Source organism: Miniopterus natalensis, chromosome 10 (genome assembly GCF_054644295.1).
Source record: "Miniopterus natalensis isolate mMinNat1 chromosome 10, mMinNat1.hap1, whole genome shotgun sequence".
NCBI lineage: Eukaryota > Metazoa > Chordata > Mammalia > Chiroptera > Miniopteridae > Miniopterus > Miniopterus natalensis.
The window spans coordinates 42,097,014-42,124,801 of NC_142090.1; the positions used below are offsets into that span (position 1 = coordinate 42,097,014).

Below are 27,788 nucleotides of genomic sequence, written 5' to 3' on the forward strand. Positions count from 1 at the left end.
GTATACATGATGTAAACGAATGCTTTTCTGTTTGTGTAGTGTTCTTGTGGCAAAAGTCACAGTAAAGAGAAGGGAGGAGGAGAAGAGTCTTCTCTTACAAACTCTAATGGTGTGAAGTACACAGACATAGTGGGGGCACACTACATGGTGCAGATGGAATTAAATATAAAAGATGAAATGGCAGAAAAAGTAGAGGATATAATTTACAATCATGATCCTAACATCAAAGGCAGGGAAGGCCCTGGCTGGTGTTGCTCCATGGTTAAAGCATTGGCCCGCACACCGAAGGGTCGAGGCTTCAATTCCTGGACAAGGGCATGTAGCTGGGTTTAGATTCGATCCCCTGCCTGGTCTGGGCTCCTTCGGGAGGCAACCAGCCGATGTGTCTCTCTCACATTGATGTTTCTCTCTCTCTCCCCCTCTGCCCCTCCCACTGTCTCTAAAAATCAATGGAAAAAATATCCTCAGGTGAGGATGAACAACAACAGAAAAGGCAGGAGAGATGAAACCCCACAAGTAGGAAAGGTGGGGAAGATTGATAGTTTCGTGCTATATAGAACAAACATATTTTTGGCTTTTTATTCATCTAGGCCATTAAGAGAAACAATGCACTAAAGACATCTGGTGTCATTCATTTATTCAACTGTTTATTGAGAAGCGATTCAGGAGAGGTATTGTGCTCTGTAGTGCCAGGGATATGAACATCATTCTATCTTGTTGGTTTAGCATGTATGGCCTCAATCTCATGATCTACGATGGTGTTGTCTGTTTCAGGCAGCAGAATGAAGAGAAATAAAAATAAGTATCCCCAGGTTACATTCCTTCCTATTTCTGCCTACAATTAAATTGGAAAATATTGTTTTTATGCTTGGCAGCTGGGTATAAAAATATCAGGGTATCTATTATCACAGATGAAATAATGGATATTGGGGGCAAACTAGTACCCTGTACCACAAGCATCTTTTCCAGAGTATCTCAACCTTGGGAATATTGACATTTAGGGTCATATGATTCTTTTGAGGGGGGGTATTTTATGCATTGTAGAGTGAGTTAGCACTACCCCTGGCCTCTACTCGTCAAAAGCATCCTCTTAGTAGTGACAACCAAAAACATCTCTCGACATTGCTAAATGTCCCTTGTTCTCCACTCCCTATTGAGAAACTGTTCAACCCTGTACAGAAACTACATAGTCACTGGGCAGGAAACAAAACCAAACCATGATATAATTTCAGACAGTGACAACTGCTCCAGACAGATAGGATACAGGACGTACTGTGTATGCAAAAGCCCTGAGAGGGAAAAGAACTTGGCTTGTTCCAAGAAGAATCTGACTGCAGGTGTGGTTGGCAGGCAAAGTTGACTGAGATGAGGCTACAGAGTAGGTGCCTGGTGAGGAGTCTGGTGAGGTTTGGGGAGTTTGATATTGTGCAATGGGAAATGGTTGGAAGACTTCAATCAGGGGATGATGTGACTTATGACAGTATGTACATAGGAGAGGAATAAGAGAGTATGCAGGAGAGTAGTAGGAAGTTGTCATAGTGGTCCAGGTGAGAAATGGCTTGGTTTGGTAGTAGCAGTGAGAATGGAGAGAAATAAAATTGAAGGAGAAAATGAACTAAGATAGGACTGGTGTTAACGGGTATGTTTCCACACATTGAGAAATTCAATCCAACCCATTACCTGTATGTTCCTGCATTAGTTTCCTAGTGTTGCTAACAAATTATCACAAACTTGGTGGCTGAAAACAACAAATGTATTGTCTCATGGTTCTGAAGTCCAGAAGTCCAAAGTCAGTTTTACTGGTGCCTACAAGGTCATTCTCCCTCAGCAGGCACTAGGGAGGAATCTGTTCTTGCTTCTTCCAGCTCTGGCAGCTATAGCACTCTAATCTCTGCCTCTGTGGCCACAGCGCCATCTCCTCTTCTGTGTAGTAGCATCCTCCTTTGCCTCGTATAACGATACTTGTGATTGCATTTAGGGCCCACCCAGATTATCAAGATCCTTAACTTAGGCATGTTGTTTCCCATATAAAGTAATATTCACTTGTTTGCCATAGAAGAGAATATTCCCAGGGTGAGGATATGGGTGTCTTTTGGGGGACTGTTATTCAGTTCTATAGTGTTGAAATCACTTTTGGCTATAGAAGGAAAGAGTGATAAAGTTTTATGTTTGTTTAGAAACCAAGGTGGAAAGCAACACTGTGAAGGTACTAATGCTGGTTAGTAAATTGATTATAGAGAAAGAAATGTTAAAAAAAGAAAACTGAGTTTGTTAAGTGGGTTTTCAAGAATTCTCAGAAAGGTAGGCTGAAGGACAAAAAATTCAGAAGGGCTTCATGGGCTTTAGACATACCATTCTTGATAATAAAGGCAATGCTTAAAAGGGCTAATATATTTACACATTGTATGTTTAGTGGGCATTCAAACACAAGGTATATCACACGTCAGTAGGGCTGTGGTGGGACAAGGATGGGAAGGATAGTGAGAAGGCAGTGGACAACGGAATGGGAATGCAGGGCCAGGCTAACCTATAGAGGTAGAGTAAAACGGGAGCAGGTACATCCAAGTGGCTGTGGTTGGGAGGCCCAAGGAGGAAGCAGGGATGTCACTACAGACAAGCAGAGACCCACCACCAGAACTACAAGCATGGATATTTATGTAGAGATCCTGGCAGACTGGTGGCATCAGGACAGTATCAGAGTTAAGCTCCAGGCTCTAGATTGGGGGGTTCAAGGTACTCTAGTTACCAGTACTGGGGTACAAGATATAGTCAGATAAGCAATGAGGGTGACTCCTACCACATCCTAGAGTACTTGGCTAGAATTTCTGAAGTGCTCCTTCCTGGAGCCCAGAACCTCAAGGTAGATTTGTAAGTAGGGAGCGAGTCTGACAAAACTCTATGTAACTGATAGAAAAGGACAAGAACAGCACTCCTGCGTTTGAACCCGTAGTACAGCCTAGCCCTTCTGAGACATAAAGAAGTCATTACTGACAACAGAAAGAAACATAATGCACAGTTACTAAATTGAGAATACATGTTTATTTTTTGCTAAACACCATCATTGGCAAGGAGAGTAATAAGAACTAACAAGCATATTGGAGAGGCAGCTTGGTATTGTGGTAAAGTACACAGATTCTCTGAATCCAAAGTCCCTGGTTCAAACCCGGGATAAATCATGGCAATATTTTGTTTAGTAAATTATATAGGTAGTTTTTGTTTATAAAATCTGGAGTATTTTCTGGGGAACCAGGACACCTGAATTCTAGATTCAGATCGGGCCCCAAATCTAACCATTCATGTTACCTTGGGAAAATGACTCAAACGTTTGAGGCTCAGGTTGCCCATCTGTAAAACTAAAAGTTGAAGTTTAAGATTACTTAAATGTACACTTTAAAGGGATCTGGGAAAATCTTTCAATCCTCATGCTCTTCAAAGAGCACCCAGACTTTCTCCTCGCTGTGCAGTCTGATCTAAACGTTATTACTCCCATTCTGGAATTGAGGAAATGGAAGTCTAGCAGGTTTAAATAATTTGTTCAAATCACACGGCTAAATTATTGTGAGGCTGGGATTAGATTTTAGGTCTGCCAATTCTAAAGGTGTATATCTTCTCCTTTCTGTATGTTATTCTGTCATTAAACTTGATTTCTGTATAGTAAGCCAGAATCACACTCACTCGCTATGTATATACCCATGTAGCTCTCACTTTGATATTTCTAAGTTGACACTTTGAGCTGTCATTTGTTTAGTTCTGTCCTGCTCCAGCACTCCCTTTTCTTGTTATTTATGGTACTGTCAGTCCAGATGGTCTAACTCCCATTTCTTACTCCTGTTAAATGTCTCCTACATGTTGTTTTCTAGTGTTAACTCTTGGCTTTTATCTGAGATAAAAGTCTTATGTACTTGCTCATTTCATCCATTTTACAATGAAAAAAATTATGTGTGAAGTTGGTGCTAAAATGAAAATAAACAACAAAAGATAAAACAAGTATCAGGAAAATAAAAACTCTAGTAATTATTTTCCATTTTCTTTTATATTTAGGTTTTTATGAGACAAGGAAGACAATTTCCATGTCTAAACACTGGAACAACCTAAATCATATTAATGCTATAATCATTATCATCTTCTAAAGGAAACTCTAAATGAATATTTGAATGGAAAAATAGTATTTAATATTTAGCTTTCAGAATACAAAAACATGTCAGAGAAACTCTGACACCGGTGTATGTATATTTGAGGTAATATCTGAATAATCAGTAACTCTCACAGCAATGGGAAATACTTGCTTTTTGGATATGTTATACATTAACTTTCTGATTCAAGAATTCCAAATTGTCGTAAGATAATTTTAGTTCAGTGTTGTGACAGTTGTGCAAATAGATGTAAACTCCACTGCTAGATGACCTTTAAAAAGGTTGATTGCTTACTAGTTATTAACACAAATGTCAACAAAAATAGTCCAACAGGTGCAGAAGCATATGGTTTCATGCAACTTAAAAATCTAATTTTGGAAGTAACTGGCTAATGAATTTTTCTTTCTATTGGTAAACAGCCACCATACAGCAGTGTTACTATGACTATCTAAATAACGTTTAACATGCTTATATTTTACTTAAGAGCCAGAATATAGACTTTACAATATATGTGAAACATCATCAAATACTGTGATAATGCCATTATGATAACAGCTTACGTATGGAATTTCAAAAAATATTGGCCAGTCATATACATTTTTCTGAACTAAATTTTAAATTTTCTAGAGGCTAACGTGATAACAATTTTATCATCTTGACATGGTGTATCACGATCTTCTTTCATACAGTTCAGAGGCTTTTCTTGTCTTTCCGTAAACGATCCTGCAAGAAAAACTGACTTAAGTGGTTACAGTAAAGAGTGAGAAACACATTCATAGATACGTCAAGGACTTTAAAAAATTCTCTTTTCTGTGTATAGTTATTAATAATAAGAGCAATGAAAAGTGAAATATGGATTGAGAAGGTCTCAAGTTTTAAAAACTACAAAATTGGTGGATTTTACTAGAAAAAAAAGTCTAGAGGGGAAAATAACGCTCTTGATAAATTTGATAAGTTTTTCTTACCCCGCCTTAATCTATTTTGCTTTATTTCATAGTTGTATCAGGGAAACAAAATTTCAAAAATTCCTTTTGCAAACTCAATTAAGATTTTTCGTCAGAGAAAGAATGAAGGGAACCAAAAAGAACAAATGGGGAAGGCCTTTTTTTTCTTCCCCCCTGATATTTGCCAATAGAACTAGCTTATCAAATTATACTCTTTACTGATCATGTTAAAAGATGACTATATACATCATTTAAAACTAGAGGAAAATGGAGTAGAAATTAATCTTAAGAGATCATTTGCACTAAGAAGGTAAAAGTCTACCCTGAGTAAAAAAATCTCATAAAATGGAGTTGTAGTGTTACTGTTTGTACACAGGAAGTTCATCAAAATCTTGTTCAAGCTGATTGTTGATGCTTTTAGAATAGCTTTATAACATTAAGTTTAAACAACCAAATCAGAAGACAGGATTAGAGGTGGCAGTTTATATATATCTTACCACGTTAAATAAAAATCACAGCTTTAATGGAGCTGTTATTCTGGACAAGTCCCTTACTTAAGTGAAGGGTGATTTTCCAAAATGAAAGTTAAAAACTGGCAGGTGCTTATGCATTTGTGCTGTTAATGACCCTTAGTTAGCTCTATTTTTACTTTTCTAGAAGAGAGCAAGTGCAAACAAGGAAAGGCAAAGGCTAGATGTTTTGAAGGGACTGTTTTCTAATATTTATTTAGTGCCTATAACAGGAAGGAGACCAGATGAGGAAATCCAAACAGGTTTAAAAGCTGCAAAGTGGGACTTTCCCCACTCATCCACCTTTGTTTCCTTAATATTTTATAGTCCCTTATTTTCTGATTATTTCATTTAAAGTAAATCAACTATGTGAAATTAAGAAAGCTAAGTTTCCTAAAGAACTTTAGGATATAATGCAATTATTAAGGTTGATTTGACAACAGAAGTAAAATTCATAAAAGACAATTTGATATAACTTCTTTGAAGATGGTCTACAGGAATCTTTTGATTCTCAAGTAGGATACAGAAAGTGAATATGATTATCTTGTATTTTCATGCAATATCCTAATCTTCACCATCTAGGTAAATTCTGGCTTCCTTAATCACTTAACAAAGCCATGATTCAGTACAACCTTGATTTGAGAAGGGCAAATAACCCAAATAGTTGACTTAAGTAATTACAATTTCAAAAAATTTAGGCCTACAACATGGATGTCACCTACCTGAAGTTCTGAGTGTTCTTTTAGGAGTCGGTCATATTCTTTTGAAAGACTCTCTGACTGCATTTTCATTGTCTTCATGTCATTTTGTGCCTTAGACAGGGCTAGAAAACATTGAATAGAATTAAAAATTTTTATTTTAAAACAATTTCAAATTTACAGAAAATTTGCCAGACTTGAATAAGTTATAGACATCATGCTCCTTTACGTCATAATACTTCATTGTGTATTTCCTAAGAACAAAGGTATTCTCTAACACAACCATAGTTACCAAATTTGGGAAATTTAACATCAATACAATACCTTTTCTAATCTACTAGCCATATCCCAATTATGGCAAATGTCCCAATTATGTCCTTTTTATTATTTTTTTCACCTCTAGTCCAGGATCCCACCCTAGATCAAAGATTTGCATTAAATTGTCATATCTCAAGTTTCCTTTAATCTGGAATAGTTCTTCAGTTTTGCCTGCCCTCCTCTCCCTCATTTTTTGTGACACTGAAATTTTTAAAAATACAGGCCACTTAAAAATAATAAAGTTTTTCATTTTGGTTTTGTCTGATGTTTCCTCATGATTAAATTCTGCTTATGCATCCCACTTACATACAAATATGAAATAAGTGATGCTGAATGTCTTTCAAGGTATCACATCCAGAGGTCCATTTGCTTCTCTATAGTTTTCCATTCTATAGTTATTTTCCTCCTTGTAACTTAGAAGCAGTATGTGGGAAAACAATTAAAACTATGTAAACATACTGTTCCTTGATAAACTCTGCCCTTATATTTAACATCCACTGATAATTTTTGCCTAAACCAATCTTTATTATGATGATTGTGAGATGGTAATTTTCCAGCTTCCCCAATCCATCCACATTTATCAGTAAACACTCTACTATAAAGAACAGCCTTCCTTTCTTATCCACCTATTCATCCAGCTGTCTGTCCGTCCGTCCGTCCATCCATCCATCCATCCATCCATCCATCCATCCATCCATCCATCCATCCATCCATATAAACTCACAGGTTCTTATTTTTTCAATGATTTATAATTCATTACTACACTTAATTTCCCCCAGATTTGGCTAGTGGAACCCCCTTCAGGCTAGCTCCTATGTTCTTTGATATAATGTCCCCACAATTTTTTGAGTATTTTACTTCTGGCACAAGACATTGCAGGCCCATCCTAACCCTTCACTGAGGCATGCATTATAGAACAGAATTTATCAGAAGGGTCTGCTTTTGAAAAATATGAGGGAAGAAAAATTATTTAATCATTCTTACTAAGGGATGGGCAACCATATTTCCTTAAGAAGAAAGAACACCATATTACCTTAAGAACAAAGAAAACCACTTTGTTATACAAAGTTGAAAAATATGGGGGCGTATAAGTGGCACTTAAAGGCTTTACCTCAAGATGATACACAAAAAGGGCCATATATTAGCCTTTGTTCACCATGAAGCTATAGTCAGTAGATTAGACAGAAGTTTAAAAAATACATATACAAGGTGGGGCAAAAGTAGGTTTACAGTTGTCTGCATGGAAAATACTAAAATAATAAATAATAAGACAAGAATAAACTGTGCTTCGTGTACTCACAACCGTAAACCTACTTTTGCCCTACTCTTTATCTATATGCTAAACATTTAAGTCAACACATTATGGAGAAGCTAATATGCAAATGTGTAGAAGGGAAGAGAGCACAAGATGGATCGAAGAAATTCTGGGAATACGGAACTAGCTCTACATACAATTCTGCATATGTAGCCTTTAGAAGTTTAGCATTCGTAAATCTTTTAGGGTAAGAGTTTGAGGAAAGAAAGTGGAATTTATAAATTTAAAAGGCACTTTTTTGGGACAATAAATGAAATTATAGGTTCTTTTTATAAACAATCTGGTTTCTTTTCCTGTTGAGAAGCCATCACATGGGCATTTTTATATATAAATATATATCACTATCAACTAAAATGTCTTTTGTATCAGTACTTTCTAAACAATGTTGTCAAATTAAACTTTCTGTACTGTTCTATATCTGCATTGTCCAATAATATTCTACATCTGTGTTGTCCAGTATGGTAGCCACTAGCTACATGTGGCTAATGTGTACTTTAAATGTGGCTGATGCAACTGAAGAACTGAATTTTAAATTTTATTTACTTTAATTAATTTAAATTTTGATTTAAATAGATAGCACAGCTTTATAATTTCTTCCACATTACTTCTATAGACCCATAAATCTAAATTAGGTATTAAAGATTGAATTTGACAAATTTAATGTGTCACTTGGTAGAGGTATGGGTTAAGCATGGAAGAGAAATTTTTGGTAGTGGTTAGATTTCCCTGGGACCACAGCCACAACATAAAGATTTGTATATTCATTTTCAATTTGGGTTCTTCGGTGTATTTCCTAGAGGCTACTAAAAATGTGAGACATGATGTTATCTTCAGGACCTTACTAAAAATGTTTAAGAGCCTAGATTCCTGGTATATATAAAGCAAAGAAGAGCCCTGCCTGGGTAGCTCAGTTGGTTAGAGCATTGTCCCAATATGCCAAGGTTGCGGGTTCAATTCTAGTCAGGGCACATACAGGAAGCAACCAATGAATACATAAATAAGTAGAATAACAAAATTGGTGTTTCTCTCTCTCCCTTCCTCTCTCTAAAATCAATCAATAATAATAATAAAAAAGCATAGAAGGTTCTACAACCTAGTAATGACTGACTAGCCTATAATGGTAGTTTTAAAAATACTGGTTAGGAGTTTGTAATTTTTAAAAAAATATGTTTTTATTGATTTCAGAGAGAGGAAGGGGGAGGGAGAGAGAGGGAGAGAAACATCAATGACAAGAGAGAGTCATTGATCGGCTGCCTCCTGCATGCCTGGGCATGCACCCTGACAGGGAATCGAACAGTGACCTGGTTCATAGGTTGATGCTCAACCACTTAGCCACACCGGCCGGGCAGGAGCTTGTATTAAACAGAGGTTGGTCTTAATGTTAAAAATGATTTATATTTAAATTATTGACATGAATAAATTACTTAGGAAATGTCATAAATCTTAGATATCAATTCATTAGTACCTTATAAAAAGAAAACATTTTCCCCATGAATTTTAGGAGAGAATGAGTCGGGTAGTCTTATGAATCTGTAAAAGCAGCAAGAGTTTTAATCATAAATGGGTGTTGTATCTTGTCAAGTGCCTTTTCTGCATCTACAATATGATCATGATTTTTATCCTTTGTTTTGTTAATATGGTGTTTCACACGATTGATCTGCATATGTTGAACCATCGTTGTGCCCCTGGAACGAACTCCACTTGATCATGATGTATTATCTTTTTAATGTATTATTGTATTCAATTTGCTAGCATCTATTTATGATTAAAACACTCAATAAATGGGTATAGAAGAAAAGTACCTCAACATAATAAAGCCCATATATGATAAACCCTCAGCTAATATCATACTTAATGGTGAAAAACTGAAAGCTTTTCCTTTTAGATCAGGAACAAGACAAGGATGCCCACTCTCACCACTGTTATTCATCATACTTCTGGAAGTCCTAGCCAGAGCAATCAGGCAAGAGAAAGAAATAAAAGGCATCCAAATTGGGAATGAAGAAGTAAAACTGTCACTTTTTGCAGACAACATGATTCTTTTTTTTTTTTAAATCCTCACCCAAGGATATTTTTTCTATTGCTTTTCAGAGAGAGAGTGGAAGGGAGGTAGGGAGGGAGAGGGAGAGAGAGAGACATCAATTGGTTGCCTCCCTTGAGCCCTGACCAACAGTGGTATGTGCCCTTAACAGGAATCAAATTCAAGAGCCTTCAGTCTGTGGGCCGATGTTCTATCCACTGAGGTAAACTGGCTAGGGCGAACATGATTCTTTATATAGAGAACCCTAAAGACTCCACCAAAAACCTATTGGAAACAATAAACACAGTAAAGTTCCAGGATATAAAATCAATGTACAAAAATCCACTGCATTCCTATATCCTAACAGTGAAATTTCAGAAAAAGAAATTAAAAAAGAAAAAAAATTCCTTTTGCAAAAGAATAAAATACCAAAGAATAAACTTTACAAAGGATGTGAAGAACTATATACTGAAAATTATAAGACATTATTAAAAGAGACTGAAGAAGATACAAAGAGATGGAAAGATATTCAACATAGCTAAAATGGCCATATGCAATCCCCATAAAAATCCCAATGGCATTTTTCAAAGAAATAGAACAAGATATCATCAGATTTGTATGGAACCAAAGAAGACCCCAAATAGCAAATGCAGTCCTGAGAAAAAAGAAAGAAGCCAGAGGTATCACACTCCCCAACTTCAAATTATACTACAAAACAACCACAATCAAAACAGCATGATACTGGCATAAAATCACACACAGATTAATGGAACAGAATTGAGAGCCCAGAAATAAACCCACATGTTTATGGGCAAAAAATTTTAAAGGAGCCAAAGACATACAACAGAGAAAAGAAAGCATCATTAATAAATAGTGCTGGGTAAATCGGAAAGCCACAGGTAAAAGAATGAAACTAGATTACTGTTTGTCACCACATACAAAAGTTAACTCAAAATGTATCAAAGACATAAATATAAGACCTGAAACAATTAATTACAATTAAAAACATAGGTACTAAACTTATGGACCTTGGTCTTAAAGAGGACTTTATGAATTTAACCTCAAAGGCAAGGGAAGTAAAAGCAAAAATAAATGAATGGGACTGTATCAAACTAAAAGACTTCTGCACAACAAAAGAAACCGTCAACAAAACAAAAAGACAACCAACTAAATGGGAGAAGATATTTGCAACAACACCTCTCTCAAGGGGTTAATATCCAAAATATATAAATAATGCATACAACTCAACAACTGAAAAGCAAACAACCCAATTAAAAATTGGACAGAAGACTTACACAGACACTTCCCCTAAGAAGACATACAAGTAGCCAACAGATATATGAAAAGATGCTCAACTTCACTAGCTATTAGGGAAATGTAAATCAAAACTACAATGAGATATCACCTCATACCTGTTAGAATGGCTGTTATCAACAAGACAAGTAATAACAAGTGTTGGAGAGGTTGTGGAGACAAAAGAACCCTCATTCACTGCTGGTGGGAATGCAGACTGTTTCAACCACTATGGAAAACAGTATGGAGGTTCCTCAAAAAATTAAGAATAGTGTTACCATATAACCCAGCAACCTTTTCCCTGGTTATCAACCCCCCAAATTAAAAAAAAAACTTTGTTATTTATTGATTTGAGAGAGAAACATCAATTTGTTGTTTCACTCAGTTGTGCATTCATTGGTTGCTTCCTGTATGTGCCTGACTGGGGATCGAACCTGCAACCTTGGCGTATCAGGATGATGCTCTAACCGAGCTACCCGGCCTGGGCCATCAACCCCCCCAAATTTGAAAACTTTAATTCACAAAGATATATGCACCCACATATTCATTGCAGCATTATTCATGGTGGCTAAGACATGGAGATAATGGAAGTGTTCTCTGATGGTTGATTAGGTAAAAATATAGTACATTATAAGATGGACTACTACTCAGCCATAAGAAAAGATGAAATACTGCCATTTGCGACAAGGATGGATGTTGAGAATATCTTGCTAAGTGAAGTAAGTCAGACAGAAAAAGTCAAGAATCATATGATTATATTCAGTCGTATGTGGAATATAAAACTGAAAATAAACAAACAAACAAGACAAACAAAAACTCACAGACACAGACAACAGTATGGCGGTTACCAGAGTGAAAGAGGGTGGGAGAGGAGGAGTAAAGGGTAAAGGGGGCCAACTACATGGTGACAGAGGAGATTTAACGTGTGGTAAACACAATGCAATATACAGATGATGTACACTTGAAACCTATATAATTTTATAACCAATATCACCCCAATAAATTTAATTTTTTTAAAAAGCTAGAGAACCACTTCTACAGCTTATTCAGAAATTTCTTCAGATCACCTCTAGTATGAAGCTATAACAAAACAACTATAGGATAATCCTGTTTTTCTGGCACTTATCAAGCCAAGGAATAAATTGTGTTTATTTTGTTTTGTATTTCAGTGAATATTAAAAAATTTAGCGATTACTATCTTACTGAATGTACTCCAATAACTAGCAGCTATTATTGCTTAAAAGGCTTTTGGATTGTTTTCTAGTCCTTTATCTCTCATTTTACAAGAATTACAATATTCTGTTTTGTATGCCTTTTTCCTCCTTCTGGAACTGCCTTTGTGACTAGGGATTATATAAACTTGTTATCTGACATTTTAATATACTTGTTTTATTTTGAACCATATTATTTTGGAAACTGCATATATAGGGAAGATATTATTAGACAAAGAGGCCTGAGGTGATACATCTCACTTTCAATTTTCTCATCTGCAAATATGAGTTGCTTTCACTAGACAGTAGCTTTATGGAAATGCTGAGATATTGCATGACAATATTGGCCAGATTCAAATAGAAATGAGGTTATGTTCTAGTCACTAGGAAATTTTGGGAGCACATGCATCATTTATTAATATACAGAGTAACCCCAACTAATGTTATAGTGACACACAGTAAGCCAAAATGTTTGTGTAAAATTACAAGTAAAGCAGGCCAAAAAAATTTGTGGTTTTCAAAGTGCCAAACTTACATTTATGGAGCTATCTGCACAGTGGGAGGAGCTGGTGAAACTAATGCACTGTGTAAATGCATTGTGTCACTATGATTTCCACCGAGATAACAGACACTACCAGCTAAGCTTTGCCAGGAAACGGAAGAGGAAAGTTTTTAATCCTCACCTGAGGATATTTTTTCCATTGCTTTTCAGAGAGAGTGGAGGGGGGGGGGGAGAGAGAGAGAGAGAGAGAGAGAGAGAGAGAGAGAGAGAGAGAGAAACATCAATGTGAGAGAGACACATCGACTGGTTGCCTCCTCCACACACCCTGATTGGGGCCGGGGATCAAGCCTGCAATCAAGGTATGTGCCCTCGGCCAGAATCCAACCTGGGAACCTTCAGTCTGCAGGAGGATGCTCTGACCACTGAGCCAAACTGGCTAAGGTGGAAGAGGAAAGTTTTCACAGGCACTGGTATGACAGTTAAAGTTGGCTGTTACAAGAGCTATAAGGATTGTGCCAGAGGAAACATGTTTAATTTGATAAATTTCTATACATCTAGTGTTGGTTTCTTTTCAGTTTATTTCCTTCTATTTTTGAGAACTTGAGAGTGTGATATACTGGAGCTATTCAGTACTTAATCCTTACGTGTACTATTCCTCAGCCAGTGGTCAGTTACTAGACGGTTAATTTACAGTACTGCTTCCAAGATACCTGGAAAGCAGGCTCACAAACTTTTGTTAAGTAAGGAACATAAATAGAGGTTTTAATTTTAGTTATTTTTGCCCATGCCTATATTACCAGGTACAAGTAGATGAGGTCTGTTTTAGTCATCACTTCAATCATATTTTAACCTCACATCCATAATTCCTTTATATCTCACCTATCACTCTACTCTAGTACATCTCTTACTACTGTACTCATCTCTAGATTAAATTATTGAAATGGATTCCTCACCTAATTTCCTGGCTACTATAATTTTCCAGAGTACTGTCAAAGTGATTGCTCTTCTGCCTAGAAACTCCCTAACAGTGACCCCAGAATGCTAACATATAAACATGGCATATGAGGCCCTTCATGATGGATTTTAGGCTTACTGCTCAACTCTCACCACTGCCTCCACTTTATGTCCCAGTCACATTGAGCTCCTTGTGGTACTTTGAAAGTGCCATACTCTCACTTACATGATGTTCATTTTGTGAAAACATCCTTGCCCGTCTCCCTTAACATCCCTGCTTTTCTCATTCTTTCCCATTTAATCTGGCTAATTAAGATTCATCCTTCAAAATGTCAGCAAATTGTCCTTGATCTCTGCTGTTGGCTTCTACTTTATCTTGAGCTTACCTTTATTATAGCACTTATCATGCTGAAGAATAACCATGTCCCCACTAAACTATGGATTACTCAAGAAACAGAGCTGTGTCTTATCTGCTTTGAGCACCCAGCACTATGTCTAGCACATGGTAGGTGCTTAAAATTTGTTCCCTAAAGGAAGGAAAGAATGAATAAAAAGTCTAAGCTTTAAGCATCTAAAAAATTCACTTGTGTAAAACTAGTTCATTTCCTAAACGTATAATAAATGTCAGGTAAACAACGAGGTGTCACTTTAGTCATGTGATAGTAATCTTGGTTCTAACTAAAAACAGTTATATCTTTAATCAAGAAACAAAATATTCAGGATAGCTGGACAGTCACAAAGCAAACAGGCCATTCTTGAGATATTTTTGATAAAAATATAATCATGTTACAAATATCTCATGCTAATTTAGAATTACAAACAAAAACCAAACAAACAGTATCATAAAATTCAGTTCAATTTAAAAACACACACATAAAACACTCATTCTAGGAATGGTGCCAGATATATGCAAGACAATTCTGGAGCACCTTGTAGTGTCAGAAAATGGGAAAGTACTCAAAAAAAGATAAAACCAAAAAAATCCACAATGATGGGGATACATCAAAGGGACACAGGAGCCAACTGAAAGACTCCCAACATCAACAGTAATAAATCATGTTGGCATATACTTTTGATGTTATGTGATGAAAATGGTACTTTACCTTTGTGCCTTTCCTCTCAAATCCATAACCCAGTCTAACTTTGAAAAAAACATCATCAGATAAATTCCAATAGAGAAACATTTCACAAAATACCTAACCAGTACTTCTCAAAATTGTCAAGTTTATCAAAAATAAGGAAAGTCTGAGAAATTATTATAGCCAAGAGGAACCTAAGGAGACAAGAATACTAAATGTAATGTGGTGTGCTGAATGAGATCCTGTAACAGAAAAAAGATATCAGGTGAAAACTAAGGGAATCTGAGTAAACTATAAACTTAAGTCAATAATAATGTATCCATATTGCTTAATCAATTGTATAAATGTACCAAATTAATATAAGGCATTAATAAAAAAAGAAACTGAGTGTAGGACATATGGGAATTCTCTGTACGATCTTGCTTATTTTTCTGTAAATTAAAATTGTCCTAACATAAAAAGTTTATTATAAAAAAGCAGTAAGTCCAGCCCTGGCCAGGTAGCTCAGTTGGTGAAAGCATTGTCCTGACACTCCAAGGTTGTGGGTTCAATCCCTGGTCAGGGCACATTCAAGAATCAATCAATGAATGCATAAATAAGTAGAACAACAAATCAATCTCGCCCTCTCTCTCCCCTTCTCTAAAAATAAAAAAATAAAAAAATCAATAAATAAAAATTGGGGGAAAAAAATTTACGAGAACCTATCAAATCTGACCCCCAAATTCCTTTGTTTTAAATAAACAAAAATTAAAATTTTATTTAAAAATCTTCTGATGTTTTAAAATTATTGATTATGGTATTATAGTATATATATATATATTTTTTAAAAAGAACCAAAGTGGTAATATTTTAAAAAGGCAACAAGAGGGCAGTAAGAAAGTGGATAAAAGAAAGCAGATACTCTAGTAAAGAAGCATGGGCTTAATACATTTCAAGAATATCAAAGACATTTAAACTTTATGTATACATTTCATGTGTAAAAGGTTTAAGTTACTTAAGGGGAGGGTTGAGTGGCAATATGGTTATAAATATCTTTAAAGTAGTTAAAATTACGGTTCATAAAAAGTTTTTATGAAATCATACACTAGGGTCAGTACGCACAACAAATATGGAAGGCCTGTGAGAATTAAACAGCAATGAGAAACCTTTAGTATTTTCATTAAGAATATGAGGAAGGAATGTTTCTCCTAATCTCTAATTGCTGAGAGTCCATGAAAACATGAGTCCCTTCCAAAGATTCCTACTGTTCATGACCATAAAGTATGAAGTTGGTACACAGATGAAAGTGCCCTAAGAAAGGGGAGTTATCTACTCAATATCCATTCAACAACTTGTGGAATGCCTACTAGGCAACTGGCATTTTTCTAAGTGTTGAGGATATAGTGAAAAGATAGACAGGGTCTTTGTTCTTATAACACTCATTTTCTAGTGAGAGTGAAAGACACACAATAGAGCCCAACCAACCAAAGGTGAGTACTAAGTGTCAGAAAGTTAAAATACGGTGATGGGATAGCAAACGACTGTGCAGCTTCAGGAGGTTGAGTAGTCAGAAGTTTCTCTAAAGAGGTAAAATTTAAGCTTTTATTAGTTCTGTCTGCTAAGGGGGCCTCAAATAATGATACTCCAGTGGCAATGAGCACATTCAGGGTCCAGATTTTTTTTTCTAAATGCCATTCTCCACTTAAGGAACCAAGGCTCAAGTGAGAAATGGTTGCTTCAAAGGCTGGAGGAGGAAATGTACAACATGAGCTTGGAATATCCTGTTACACCAGAAAGTAAGTGCTTATAGAATGGGGGCATGGCAAAATGATAATGGCAAAATAACCCAGGCTGAAAATGCCAAATCTGAGGCAACTGAACAATAAAATATAATGCTCATAATAGATTATAACCCACTGAATATATTAAACAAGCAAACAAATAAATGACTGTGCAGAGGGGAGAGGAGGGGGGAAAACTCTTCCTTACACATCTAAAAAATGTAGAAGAAATAGGAAATTAGAAAATTACCATTTGAAAAGTAGCAAAAAATAAGTAAAAGAATAATATAAAGAGAGAGAGAAGGATAAGGCAAATGTAAGATGTGATCATTTGCGACATGAGTGAAGGGTACAGGGAAATATTTTGTATTATTCTGCAGCTTTCCTGTGAGTCTATATAAAAAGTGAAAAAGTGTAAAATTTTCTTTTTTAAAAATTCTCACTGAGGATAAGTGTTTAATGATTTTAGAGAGAGAAAGGGAGAGGGAGAGAAAGAGAAATATCAATGTGAGAGAGAAACACTGATCAGTTGCCTCCCCTATGAGCCCGAACCAGGGATCGAACCCTCAACCTGGATATGTGCCCTGACTGGGAATCAAACCCAAGACCTTTTGGTGTGTGGGATGCTGCTCCAACCAAGTGAATCACACTGGTCAGGGCTAAAATTTTCTTTTTTACAGCCAAGTAGTATTTCATTTTTACCATTTGTGACAACATGGATGGACCTGGAGGACATTATGCTGCGTGAAATGAGCCAGTGAGAGAAAGACAAATACCATATGATTTCACTCATATGTGGAATCTAATGAACTGAACTAACAAGCAAAATAGAGACAGACTCATAGATGGAGAGCAGGCTGACAGCTCTGGGGAGGGGTGGGGCGGTGGGGAGTCAGGGGGCTTGTAGGGATTGAGCAAAAAAGAAAAAAAAGAGAAAGAACTCATGGACAAGGACAACAGTGTGGTGATTGTGGGGGGCAGTGGGGTGGGTGGAGGTGGAAGATAAATTAATTAAATTTTTAAAAATTAAAAATTTAAAAGACTATAATACCACGAAAAAGAAAAGTTAAAAAGGAAAACAAAAATTTTGTTATGAAATAGAGCAGAAAAATGGGGCAGTAACAAGAAGAATACGAGACAAAGGGAAGTTTTTGTTCTTATATTTGAACAGGAGATCACAGAGGATATTTCAGGATGACAGGAAGTGAAATTACAGAAACGAAGTACTTGTAAAGTACAGTGGGGATGGGATGCACAGCACTAGAAGAGAACTGATATGTAATCCACTGTATCCCAAGGACAGGCAGAGAGTTTGAGCCCAGTTGGGAAAGGATGGTAGCTTTGGTGGTGAGAAAATGAAACTTTTATATAATTAATTCTGTGTGTCCACTAAAGCAGGGTGGATTTAGAATTTAGAAGTGAGACAAGGAGATCTAAAATAGTTTTGGAACGTGAAAAAGTAAAAATTTTAGAGACGTGCAATAGGACTGTCATGCAGTGTTGAGGGGCCATTTGAATTTGGTGACCATTTCTTTAAAACAAAAAGTGCCTTCAGCAACGCTGAGATGTTTGGGTGTATGTACCAAATAGATGGATATTTGACTATCATCAGGGCTAAGAGTTTGAGAGAAGAGGGGAGTAGAGGAGGAAGGGACAGAAGAGGGAGAAGGAGGAGATAAGTAGTTTACAAAAATATAATTATGATGAACCATGAAATATAAACTGGGTAAGGAGGTAAGAGAGCACCAAATTCAGTGTTTGCGGTGAGATTTATTATTATCTATCTGGAACACTAGGTGTGTGCTGGTGACACAGAGCGGCTTCAGATGTTACCCTTGCCTTCATAGTGCTGACAATCTAGTAAGAAAGATAAGCAAGCAAAAAGATTAAAAGTGCACTATCAAATAAGTGACCATGCAGGAATATGGAGGCCCAGAAGGAGGCCACTCAAGCCAGCATGAAGGGAAACAGTTTCAGGGAAGCTTCCTGGAGGTGGCAACATTGAAGCTGAAAGATGAGCACAGTCTATAGAGTGAAGGAAAAAGGACACTACAGGCAGCCAGACCTGCAGTCCTGGGCAAAGGTAAAAAGTAATGGAACACCACTGTTAGAATTATAAACTATGATATTTAATAAAGTAGGAGTATAAAATTTGGATTGAACAGGGGTGAGAGACAAAAGCCAGAGATGACGCTGGGGACCAGGTAACAGAAGAACATGTGTGACATCTTGAAGAGCTGTAAAGGTGACAGAAACCAATAAAAAGTGTGAAGCAGCGCAGAGGCAGTCAGATACGTGGTGTTGAAAACTGCTTTGTTGCAATGTGAAGAAGCCAAACTGATGGCAGAGAGACTAAAGTGGGACATGCTTTATAAGACTGCTTGGTATGCAAGAGGAACAGCAAGAGTTTTTGGAATGGAAATAAAGTTGCACAGGTAATGATAATACAGAATAAACATTAATAAATCAAACCAAAAATAGATCTATTTTTCACATGCAAAGAACAAAGGAGAAATTAGTGATTTTTTTTGGGGGGGTGTCTCAATTTTTCTACCCATCACTAGGTATACTAGTGCCTGCCCATACCTTCTAGGGTACTGGGAACATGAATGAGGTTCATGGGTAAAGTGCTTTTGGGTTTAGAAAAGACATGGACTTAAAGAGTGCTTAGACTTAAAAGGATTACTGGTACTCGGGGCCAGGGAACTGATAAATGGGCTTTCTAATTTAATTAATAAAATCAGCCCTACTATGTATGCTACTTGCATAAGAAATATCAATAAATGAATAAAGACTTCCTTCATTAATCTTATTTAGGATGCTAAATAATGTATTTAAGAAAACAATTTTGGTTCTGTACCTACCAAAGAATAATTATATAAATTATATTAATATGCTAGCTTTGCACTTAAAACACAGGATGTATGTTTTACGCAAAGTACTGTGTAAGTATAGATTATAACAAACTGCTTTGAAAAGGGTATGCTTTATAAAGCAATTTCATGTGTAAGCAAAAGCAACAGGTGGAATATAAAAGAATCACCAACCCATCATATGTGAGAACTGAAGGAGTCAATTTACATCGACTATAAACGAAGGACTAGTTTTACTATATAATTTCTTAAATGATCTGATCAATATTCACTCAACAAGCACTCAGGTACACAGCAAATTTTTAAACATTAATATCAGAAACAAATCTTTTCAGCATCCTCACTTATACTGAAAAAGGTACTCTTTTTTATTTGAAGACTCTAAATAAGGGTCATTAAACTATTTCTGTAAAGGGCGAGATAGCAAATATTTTTAGCTTTCTGTGCCATGCAGACTCTGTACAGTCTATTCAACTCTGCAGCCACAGAAAACATGTAAATGAATGATTGTGGCTTTGTTCCAACAAAATTTAATTTATAAAAACAAGGCAGCAGGATGGATTTGGCCCATGGTCATACTTTGCTGATCCCTGTTCTAACACTTATAAGTTGTATCAGTTTCTCTTCAGTTATACACTTACTGAAAATAACTAAAAAATAAAGAATCAGAACATGAGAAGAGGGTCCAAATTATACTGGAAATTTCAAGAAATCTCCTAAAAAGTTTCCTATTTTAGTTCTATAAATTTTCTTTATAGAAAGAACAAAGTCTTTACGATGCTACAATGAGATTTAGTTTTAGAAAATAAGTTTTTTCTTCCTTTAATTTTAAAGCTCACTTTCCTAGCTGATTGCTTTCTATCCATTTCAAAACTGACTAAGTCAGGAACCAAGAGGGGACAATTTGAACAGAAGATGATAAATTCAATTTTGGATAAGTTACTTGACACTGGTTGGATTTTCACATGGAAATGCCCCCCCCATCAGGCCGCCTCTAAAGCAAAAATTCATGCTTCAGCTTCTAAAGCAAAACTAATTCATCTCATTGGTGTTAATCACTTTTAAACACTGGCCAATTAAAATACCCGGGGCCCAACCAATGTATTTACAAGACACCCACAGAAAAGAGCAGTGCTATTATTATACTTTGTTTTTATAAGTCAACCCCAGATTTAATTAACAAATGATCATATCAAACATCTACTACTGTATCTTTTACCCTTGATCAGGCTTTGAGAGGTATTTTTATCTTTTTCAATTTAGAAGCCTGTAAAAGACTTCACTTTAAATTTTACAACTTTTTATTACGATATACGAAAAAGACGAATGGATTTGGAAGGTAAGATAGTGTCAGAAAAAGTATCCCTAAACTTGAGAGAAATGTTTTAAATTACTTTTGACAATGTTTTTTAGGTTGATAGTTAAAATCTAAATGAAAAAAAAAATTCTTGTTCAGTCATTCCCTATTTAACTTGCAAAGTTTTTAAATAGAAATAATGATAATAATAATACTATCTAGCAATTTATTAAGTTTTAACATAGACAATGCACTTGGCCATTTGTATATGCAACTACTCTGTGAAGAGCTACAATTTAACTTCCCTAAAGTGAAAGCCAGTCTTAAACCAAGTCTGAGTAACTTTAAATTTCACATTCCCAAATGCTAGTTAGATGCTTTCACAGCATCTTTAAACAAATAAAGAGAATTCTTAGATTGAAACATTTCAGTTATTTTATTCTTTCTTCTCTAATCTCAATCTCTGTCCACAAATTATTTGACAAAAGACTGTTTATGGCTCTATATTTTTTCTTGCTAAATCTGCTGCTGCCTCTATACTTACTTAAGAATAAATTTTGGACTTCTAAGCATGGTAGTCATGGGCCCCCAGATCTTGTCTCAGCTTTCCCACTCTATCCTGCCATAAACCATAATATTAGTCACCATGGCCTTTCACCTTCAGTCCACGTGCATTCCTGAGGCTAAGGAAAGACTCTCCCATTTCAGCTTCCGAAATCCCTCTCATCCCTGAGCCTCAGCTCAAATGATATTTGAGTGAATTTTTCCTCAACTCTGCCAGTAATAACAATCACTCTCTCCTCTCTCTGTGCTACCATAGCCCTTTGTACCAGACTTTTATTTTGGCTTTTATCATTCCTTGCCTTACATTTTTGTTGTCAGTAAACCTGTTCGCCTTTCTCACTAGACATTCTTGAAGACTAGGAAGACAATGTATTAATCTTGGTATCCCTCACAGAATCCAGCACAATACTCTGTACATGACAGATACAAGTAAAATTTTGTAAACAGAATTGAGCAGACACTCCATGTTGCTAAAACTCTTGTAATATGAAACCCTGCGGGAACACACAGCTATCTGCAGAACCCCAAATCCCAGGTGCAGATTCTTTAAAAACTGTTGAGGAGTACTTGGTTTGTGAAGGTTGCAGGACATTCTATAAAGCAGAAGAATATGCTATTGATCCAGGGTAGTGGGCAAAGGGGTAAATGCTTTCCAGAAAGGTCACTTTGTGTGAAGACATACTGAAATAAAATATATGAAATACAAACCTTTAGAAGTGTTGAGTAAATAAAGTTTACCTTTGACAGCAAATTTAAGGTGAAACCAGATGGGGAGGGAGGAAGTGAAGGAAAATACTGTTGGATTTTTCTGAAGAAAAGATCAAGTTGTGGAAATCAGTGAAGTAGTCCAGGGACAGAGGAGGGAGCATAGCTGAGCAATACAGTATTTGCTTGCCAAGTTTGTTTCCTCATATATCCCGACTTCCTCCAACTCATATTTGCCACATACTTCTCATACACTCTGTCCCTTCTTGCAATTTCAAAATATCTTTCAAAGGGTAAAATTTTAGTAGAAAATTTTATACATACATATGGCATTTTTTTTTTTTACTGTAAATACTTTCCAAATCATCAGTAGGCTTAATATTAATATACACTGAAAAGTAGAGGTATCACCTTGAATCCAGAAAGTCTTTACTAGTGAAATAACTGAAAATTAAATGGCCAGAGGTGAGTAGTTATCAGGTAAAACCTCTGATGATTCTTCTCAGGCTAATCCTCAAATGTTGTTATGTGCCAGAGTTGTATGTTGAGGCTCCTTCCCTCTCACTCAGTACAGCCTTTCTTGACTGGGAATCACTGATGCCCTGATTTAACCATCAGATACATATATACAATGGTTTATACTCTATCTTGAGACTACCTTTCTTTCAAGCTTCAAACTTGTATTTCCAACTGTTCTTTGGGCTTTTCCACTAGGAATTAAATTCAGTATATTTATAACCAAATGCATTATTTTTGCTTCCCCTCTCCTCCAAATAAAAGAAACCACTCCACTCCTCCTTTGATCCTGATCTTAGTTGAAAGTATCACCTACCTAGCCAACCAAGTAGAAACCTGTAGTCATCTTAAACTTCTATTTTCCTTCATTCCCCAAATCTATTGATTCTACATGCCTCCTAAAATCTCTCTTTACATGAAATTTCATAACCCTGGGGACAGATAGAAGATTCCACATCTTTCCAGAAAGCAAAACAAAACATAACAGGTCATATACAAAAAGATCAGGGACTAGAATGACTCTAGCCACGTCAATAAAAACAATATAGGCCAGAAAATAACAGAGCATTGCCTTCAAATTTCTGAGGTTAAATATTTTTCAACCAACACTGAGGCTAAAATAATAATGATTTTTAGAAAATAATGATTTAAAGACATTCATGTCTTCAAATTGTTTACCTTTCATGTACTATTTATCAGGAAACTATTGGATGGTATGCTCTACCAAAAGGAGAGAGTACATAAAAAGTGAAAACATAGAATCCAGTAAAGAGGGTAGTAGCACTAGAAAGAGGTAAAAGGGTCCCCATGATGATGATGAATAACAGATATATAGTCATAATAATTTGATAAAATAAAAACTGATATGCTTATATTGGAAGAATGGGGGGATGGGAAATGTGGGTGAGTTAGGTGAGATAAGAGAGCAGTCCCCGGAGTCCTAAGTCGTCCTTTTCCACATAAGACAGTCAAAGATAATATCCCAGACACAGAAAGATCAAGAAATTGCTACCTAAACACTGTATTTAGAAATCTGGAACTGAATATCAGAAAAAATAGTTAAATGTGTTGAACAGCTGCTTTTGGGGATGGGCCTCAGGGGACTGCTGTTTTTCCATTGTAAGTCTTGTAGTACTATCTGACTATTAACATTATGTATATGTAAAACTTTGATAAAAATTAAAAAGAAATAAAGTTAGGTACTCTGTTTAAACATTAAGTGACTACTTTGTGTTATAATCCCATAGGCAAAGGCTCTCAGAGCTGGGAAGAGCTCTCAAGATCTAGTTTCATCTTTAATTTCTCTAACATAATATTTATATTAAAAAGAACATGCTAATTTCTCTACTCAAGTCAGTAGTCCTTTCCTGCAAAGTTTTATCATTCCATGTAAATGGTTCCAATAGATGAAACATTTTTCTAATGTGAGGAATACAGTTTGAAATAAGTCTAGGAGAAGGGAAGTTACAGTAAAAAGTTTTTTCTCATAAAAAGTAAATGTAAGTTTAAGGTTCAAAGAGCCAACAATAAAAATAGTTATAACAACTGACCCAACAGAAATACAAAGGATTGTAAGAAAATATTATGAGCAACTATAGGCCAACAAATTGGACAGCAGGGAGGAAATGGACAAATTCCTAGAAGCATACAATCTTCCAAAGCTGAATCAAAAAGAGGCAGAAAACCTGAAAAGGCCGATCACAACTAATGAAACTGAAGCAGTAATAACAAAAACTCCCAGCAAACAAAAGTCCTGGACCAGATGGATTTACAGGCGAGTTTTACCAAACATTCAAAGAAGCATTAACACCTATTCTATTCAAACTATTCCAGAAAATTCAAGAGGAGGGAAAACTCCCAAACTCTTTTTATGAGGCCAGCATCATCCTAATCCCAAAACCAGATAAAGACACTACAAAGAAAGAAAATTACAGGCCAATATCCCTGATGAACATAGATCTAAAATCCTCACTAAAATACTAGCAAACCGGATCCAGCAATACATTAAAAAGATCACACACCATGACCAGGTGGGATTTATTCCGGGGATGCAAAGCTGGTACAACATCCACAAATCAATAAATGTGATACATCACATAAACAAAGTGAAGGACAAACATCATATGATCATATCAATAGACGCAGAAAAAGCATTCGACAAAATCCAGCACCCATTTCTGATAAAAACTCTCAGCAAAGTGGGAATAGAGGGATCATACCTCAACATAATAAAGGCCATATATGACAGACCTACAGCCAACATCATACTCAATGGGCAAAACCTAAAACCATTTTCATTAAAACCGGAACAAGACAGGGATGTCCACTTTCACCACTCTTATTGAACATAGTACTGGAAGTCCTCGCCATAGCCATCAGACAGGAAGAAAACATAAAAGGTATCCAAATTGGAAAGGAGCAAGTAAAACTGTCATTATTTGCAGATGACATGATATTGTACACAGAAAACCCTAAAGACTCTATCAAAGTACTACTAGATTTGATAAACGAATTTGGCAAGGTAGCTGGACACAAAATCAACATCCGGAAATCAATGGCATTCTTATATACCAACAATGAACTTTCAGAGAGAGAAACTAAAAAAGCAATACCATTTACCACTGCAACTAAAAAAATAAGATACCTAGGAATAAACTTAACCAAGGATGTAAAAGACCTATACTCGGAAAACTACGTGACACTGAAAAAAGAAATAGAGGAAGATTTAAACAAGTGGAAGAATATACCATGCTCATGGATTGGAAGAATTATATCATTAAAATGTCCATACTACTGAAAGCAATTTATAAACTCAATGCAATTCCTATTAAAATACCAATAGCATATTTCACAGATCTAGAACAAACATTTCGAAAATATATATGGAACCACAAAAGACCCCGAATAGTTGCAGCCATCTTGAGAAAAAAGAACAGAGTGGGAGGGATCACATTACCAGACTTCAAACTGTATTACAAAGCCACTGTAATCAAAACGGCCTGGTATTGGTACAACAACAGGCATATAGATCAATGAAACAGAACAGAGACCCCAGAAATAGACCCATGCCATTATGGTCAGTTAATATTTGACAAGAGGAGGCAAGAGTATCCAATGGAGTAAAGACAGTCTTTTCAATAAGTGGTGCTGGGAAAACTGGACAGGTCAATGCAAAGAAATGAAACTTTCACCATACACAAAAATAAACTCAAAATGGATAAAAGACTTAAATGTAAGTCACGAAACCATAAAAATCCTGGAAGAAAACATAGGCAGTCAAGTCACAGACATCCCACGTAGTGGACTTTTTACTGATACATCTCCTAGGGTAAGAGAAACAAAGGAAAAAATAAACATATGGGACTACATCAAACTAAAAAGCTTCTGTACAGCAAAAGAAAACAGCCTCAAAATACAAAGGAACCCCACGGTCTGGGAAACATATTTGCCAAGGCTGAATTTGATAAGGGGTTAATTTCCAAAGTGTACAAAGAACTCATAGCACTCAGCAAGAGAAAGACAAACAACCCAATTAAGAAATGGGCAAAGGACTTAAATAGACACTTCTCCAAAGAGGACATACAGATGGCCAAGAGACACATGAGAAAATGCTCGACGTGGCTAATCATCAGAAAGATACAAATTAAAACCACAATGAGGTATCACTTCACGCCTGTCAGAATGGCTGCCATCAACAAATCAACAAACGACATGTGCTGGCGAGGGTGTGGAGAAAGGGGAACCCTAGTACACTGCTGGTGGGAATGCAGACTGGTGCAACCATTATGGAAAACAGTATGGAGGTTCCTCAAAAAATTAAAAATGGAGCTGCTGTTTGACCCAGTGATTCTACTCCTAGGAATGTATCCTAAGAATCCTGAAACATTCATCAGAAAGGATATATGTACCCTGATGTTCATAGCAGCACAGTTTACAATAGCTAAGATCTGGAAACAGCCCAAGTGCCCATCAGTAGATGAGTGGATAAAAAAGCTGTGGGACATTTACACCATGGAATACTATGCAGCTGTAAAGAAGAAGAATCTCGTACCCTTTGGGACAGTATGGATGGACGTGGAGAATATTATGCTAAGTGAAATAAGCCAGTCAGAGAAAGACAAGTATCACATGATCTCACTTATATGTGGAATCTAAAGAACTTAATAAACGAACAGAATAGATTCAATGACATGTAAGCATAGATGAGACTGACGAATGTCAGAGGGATTGAGGAGGGTGGGTGGAGGGGGAGAGAGTAACCAAAGAATTTATATGCATATATGCACAACCCAGGGACACAGACAATGGTGAGGAGAGGGACTGGGGAGGGGGATGGGATGGGGTGGAACGGGTCAATGGGGAGAAAAAGGGACATCTGTACTATTTTAAACAAAAATAAAATTTAAAAATTAAAAAAAAATTAGTTCTTGATGGTCACTTTGTTTAATTATTTTATTTGGGGCTATGGAAATAGAATTTAAGGTTAACTAGTTCATCCCCTCATTTTACAGAAGAGAAAACTGTGGCCTAGAAAGGTTTAGTGACTTGATCAAGACTACCCAGATAACCCCTATTAATTGTTTGGTGATTTTTTTTTTTTCCCCAGTTGAAAGTGTTTTAGACTAGAGTTGTCCAGCTTAATTTCTTTATCTCACTTTGGGGTAAACATAAACCTGATACGAGCTATTATACTCAGTATAAAAGTATTTACCATGAAGGCCTTTAGTGACCACACATATCCAGACAGGGAATAAGACAGCAGAGAAGAACACCAAAGCATTCTAATTAATCATCTCCTCAATCTCTTAGAGGCTCTATCAACCGGTCTCTCAACTTTACAGCATTATCTTTGATTGTATCCTAGGGTGACATATCAACTTCTGACAGACCAGTTTGCTACATGCTTTGCTTTTCTCACAAGAGAAAGTCATTTCACTAATTTTTCTGCCAATCTACATGTCTACACATACAGGGCAGGGCAAAAGTAGGTTTACAGTTGTTCGGATGGAAAAGAATACATACAATGAGTAATAAATAATAATACAAAAATAAACTCTGTTTATCATACTCACAACTGTAAACCTACTTTTGCCCCAC

At 36.2% G+C, this 27,788-nt stretch overlaps 1 protein-coding gene across 1 annotated transcript in view; it reads right to left on the reverse strand.

Annotated features, from left to right (window-relative positions):
* Window positions 1-4,484: 4,484 nt before the first annotated feature.
* LOC107526615 (B cell receptor associated protein 29) overlaps window positions 4,485-27,788 on the reverse strand; it is a 51,742-nt gene continuing 28,438 nt past the window's right edge. The window contains exons 6-7 of the mRNA XM_016199122.2: window positions 6,309-6,409; window positions 4,485-4,856 (exon numbers count right to left, since the gene is read on the reverse strand). Coding sequence (XP_016054608.2) covers window positions 4,824-4,856; window positions 6,309-6,409 — 134 coding nt within the window. The 3' untranslated portion in view covers window positions 4,485-4,823. The remainder of the gene's footprint in view (window positions 4,857-6,308; window positions 6,410-27,788) is intronic.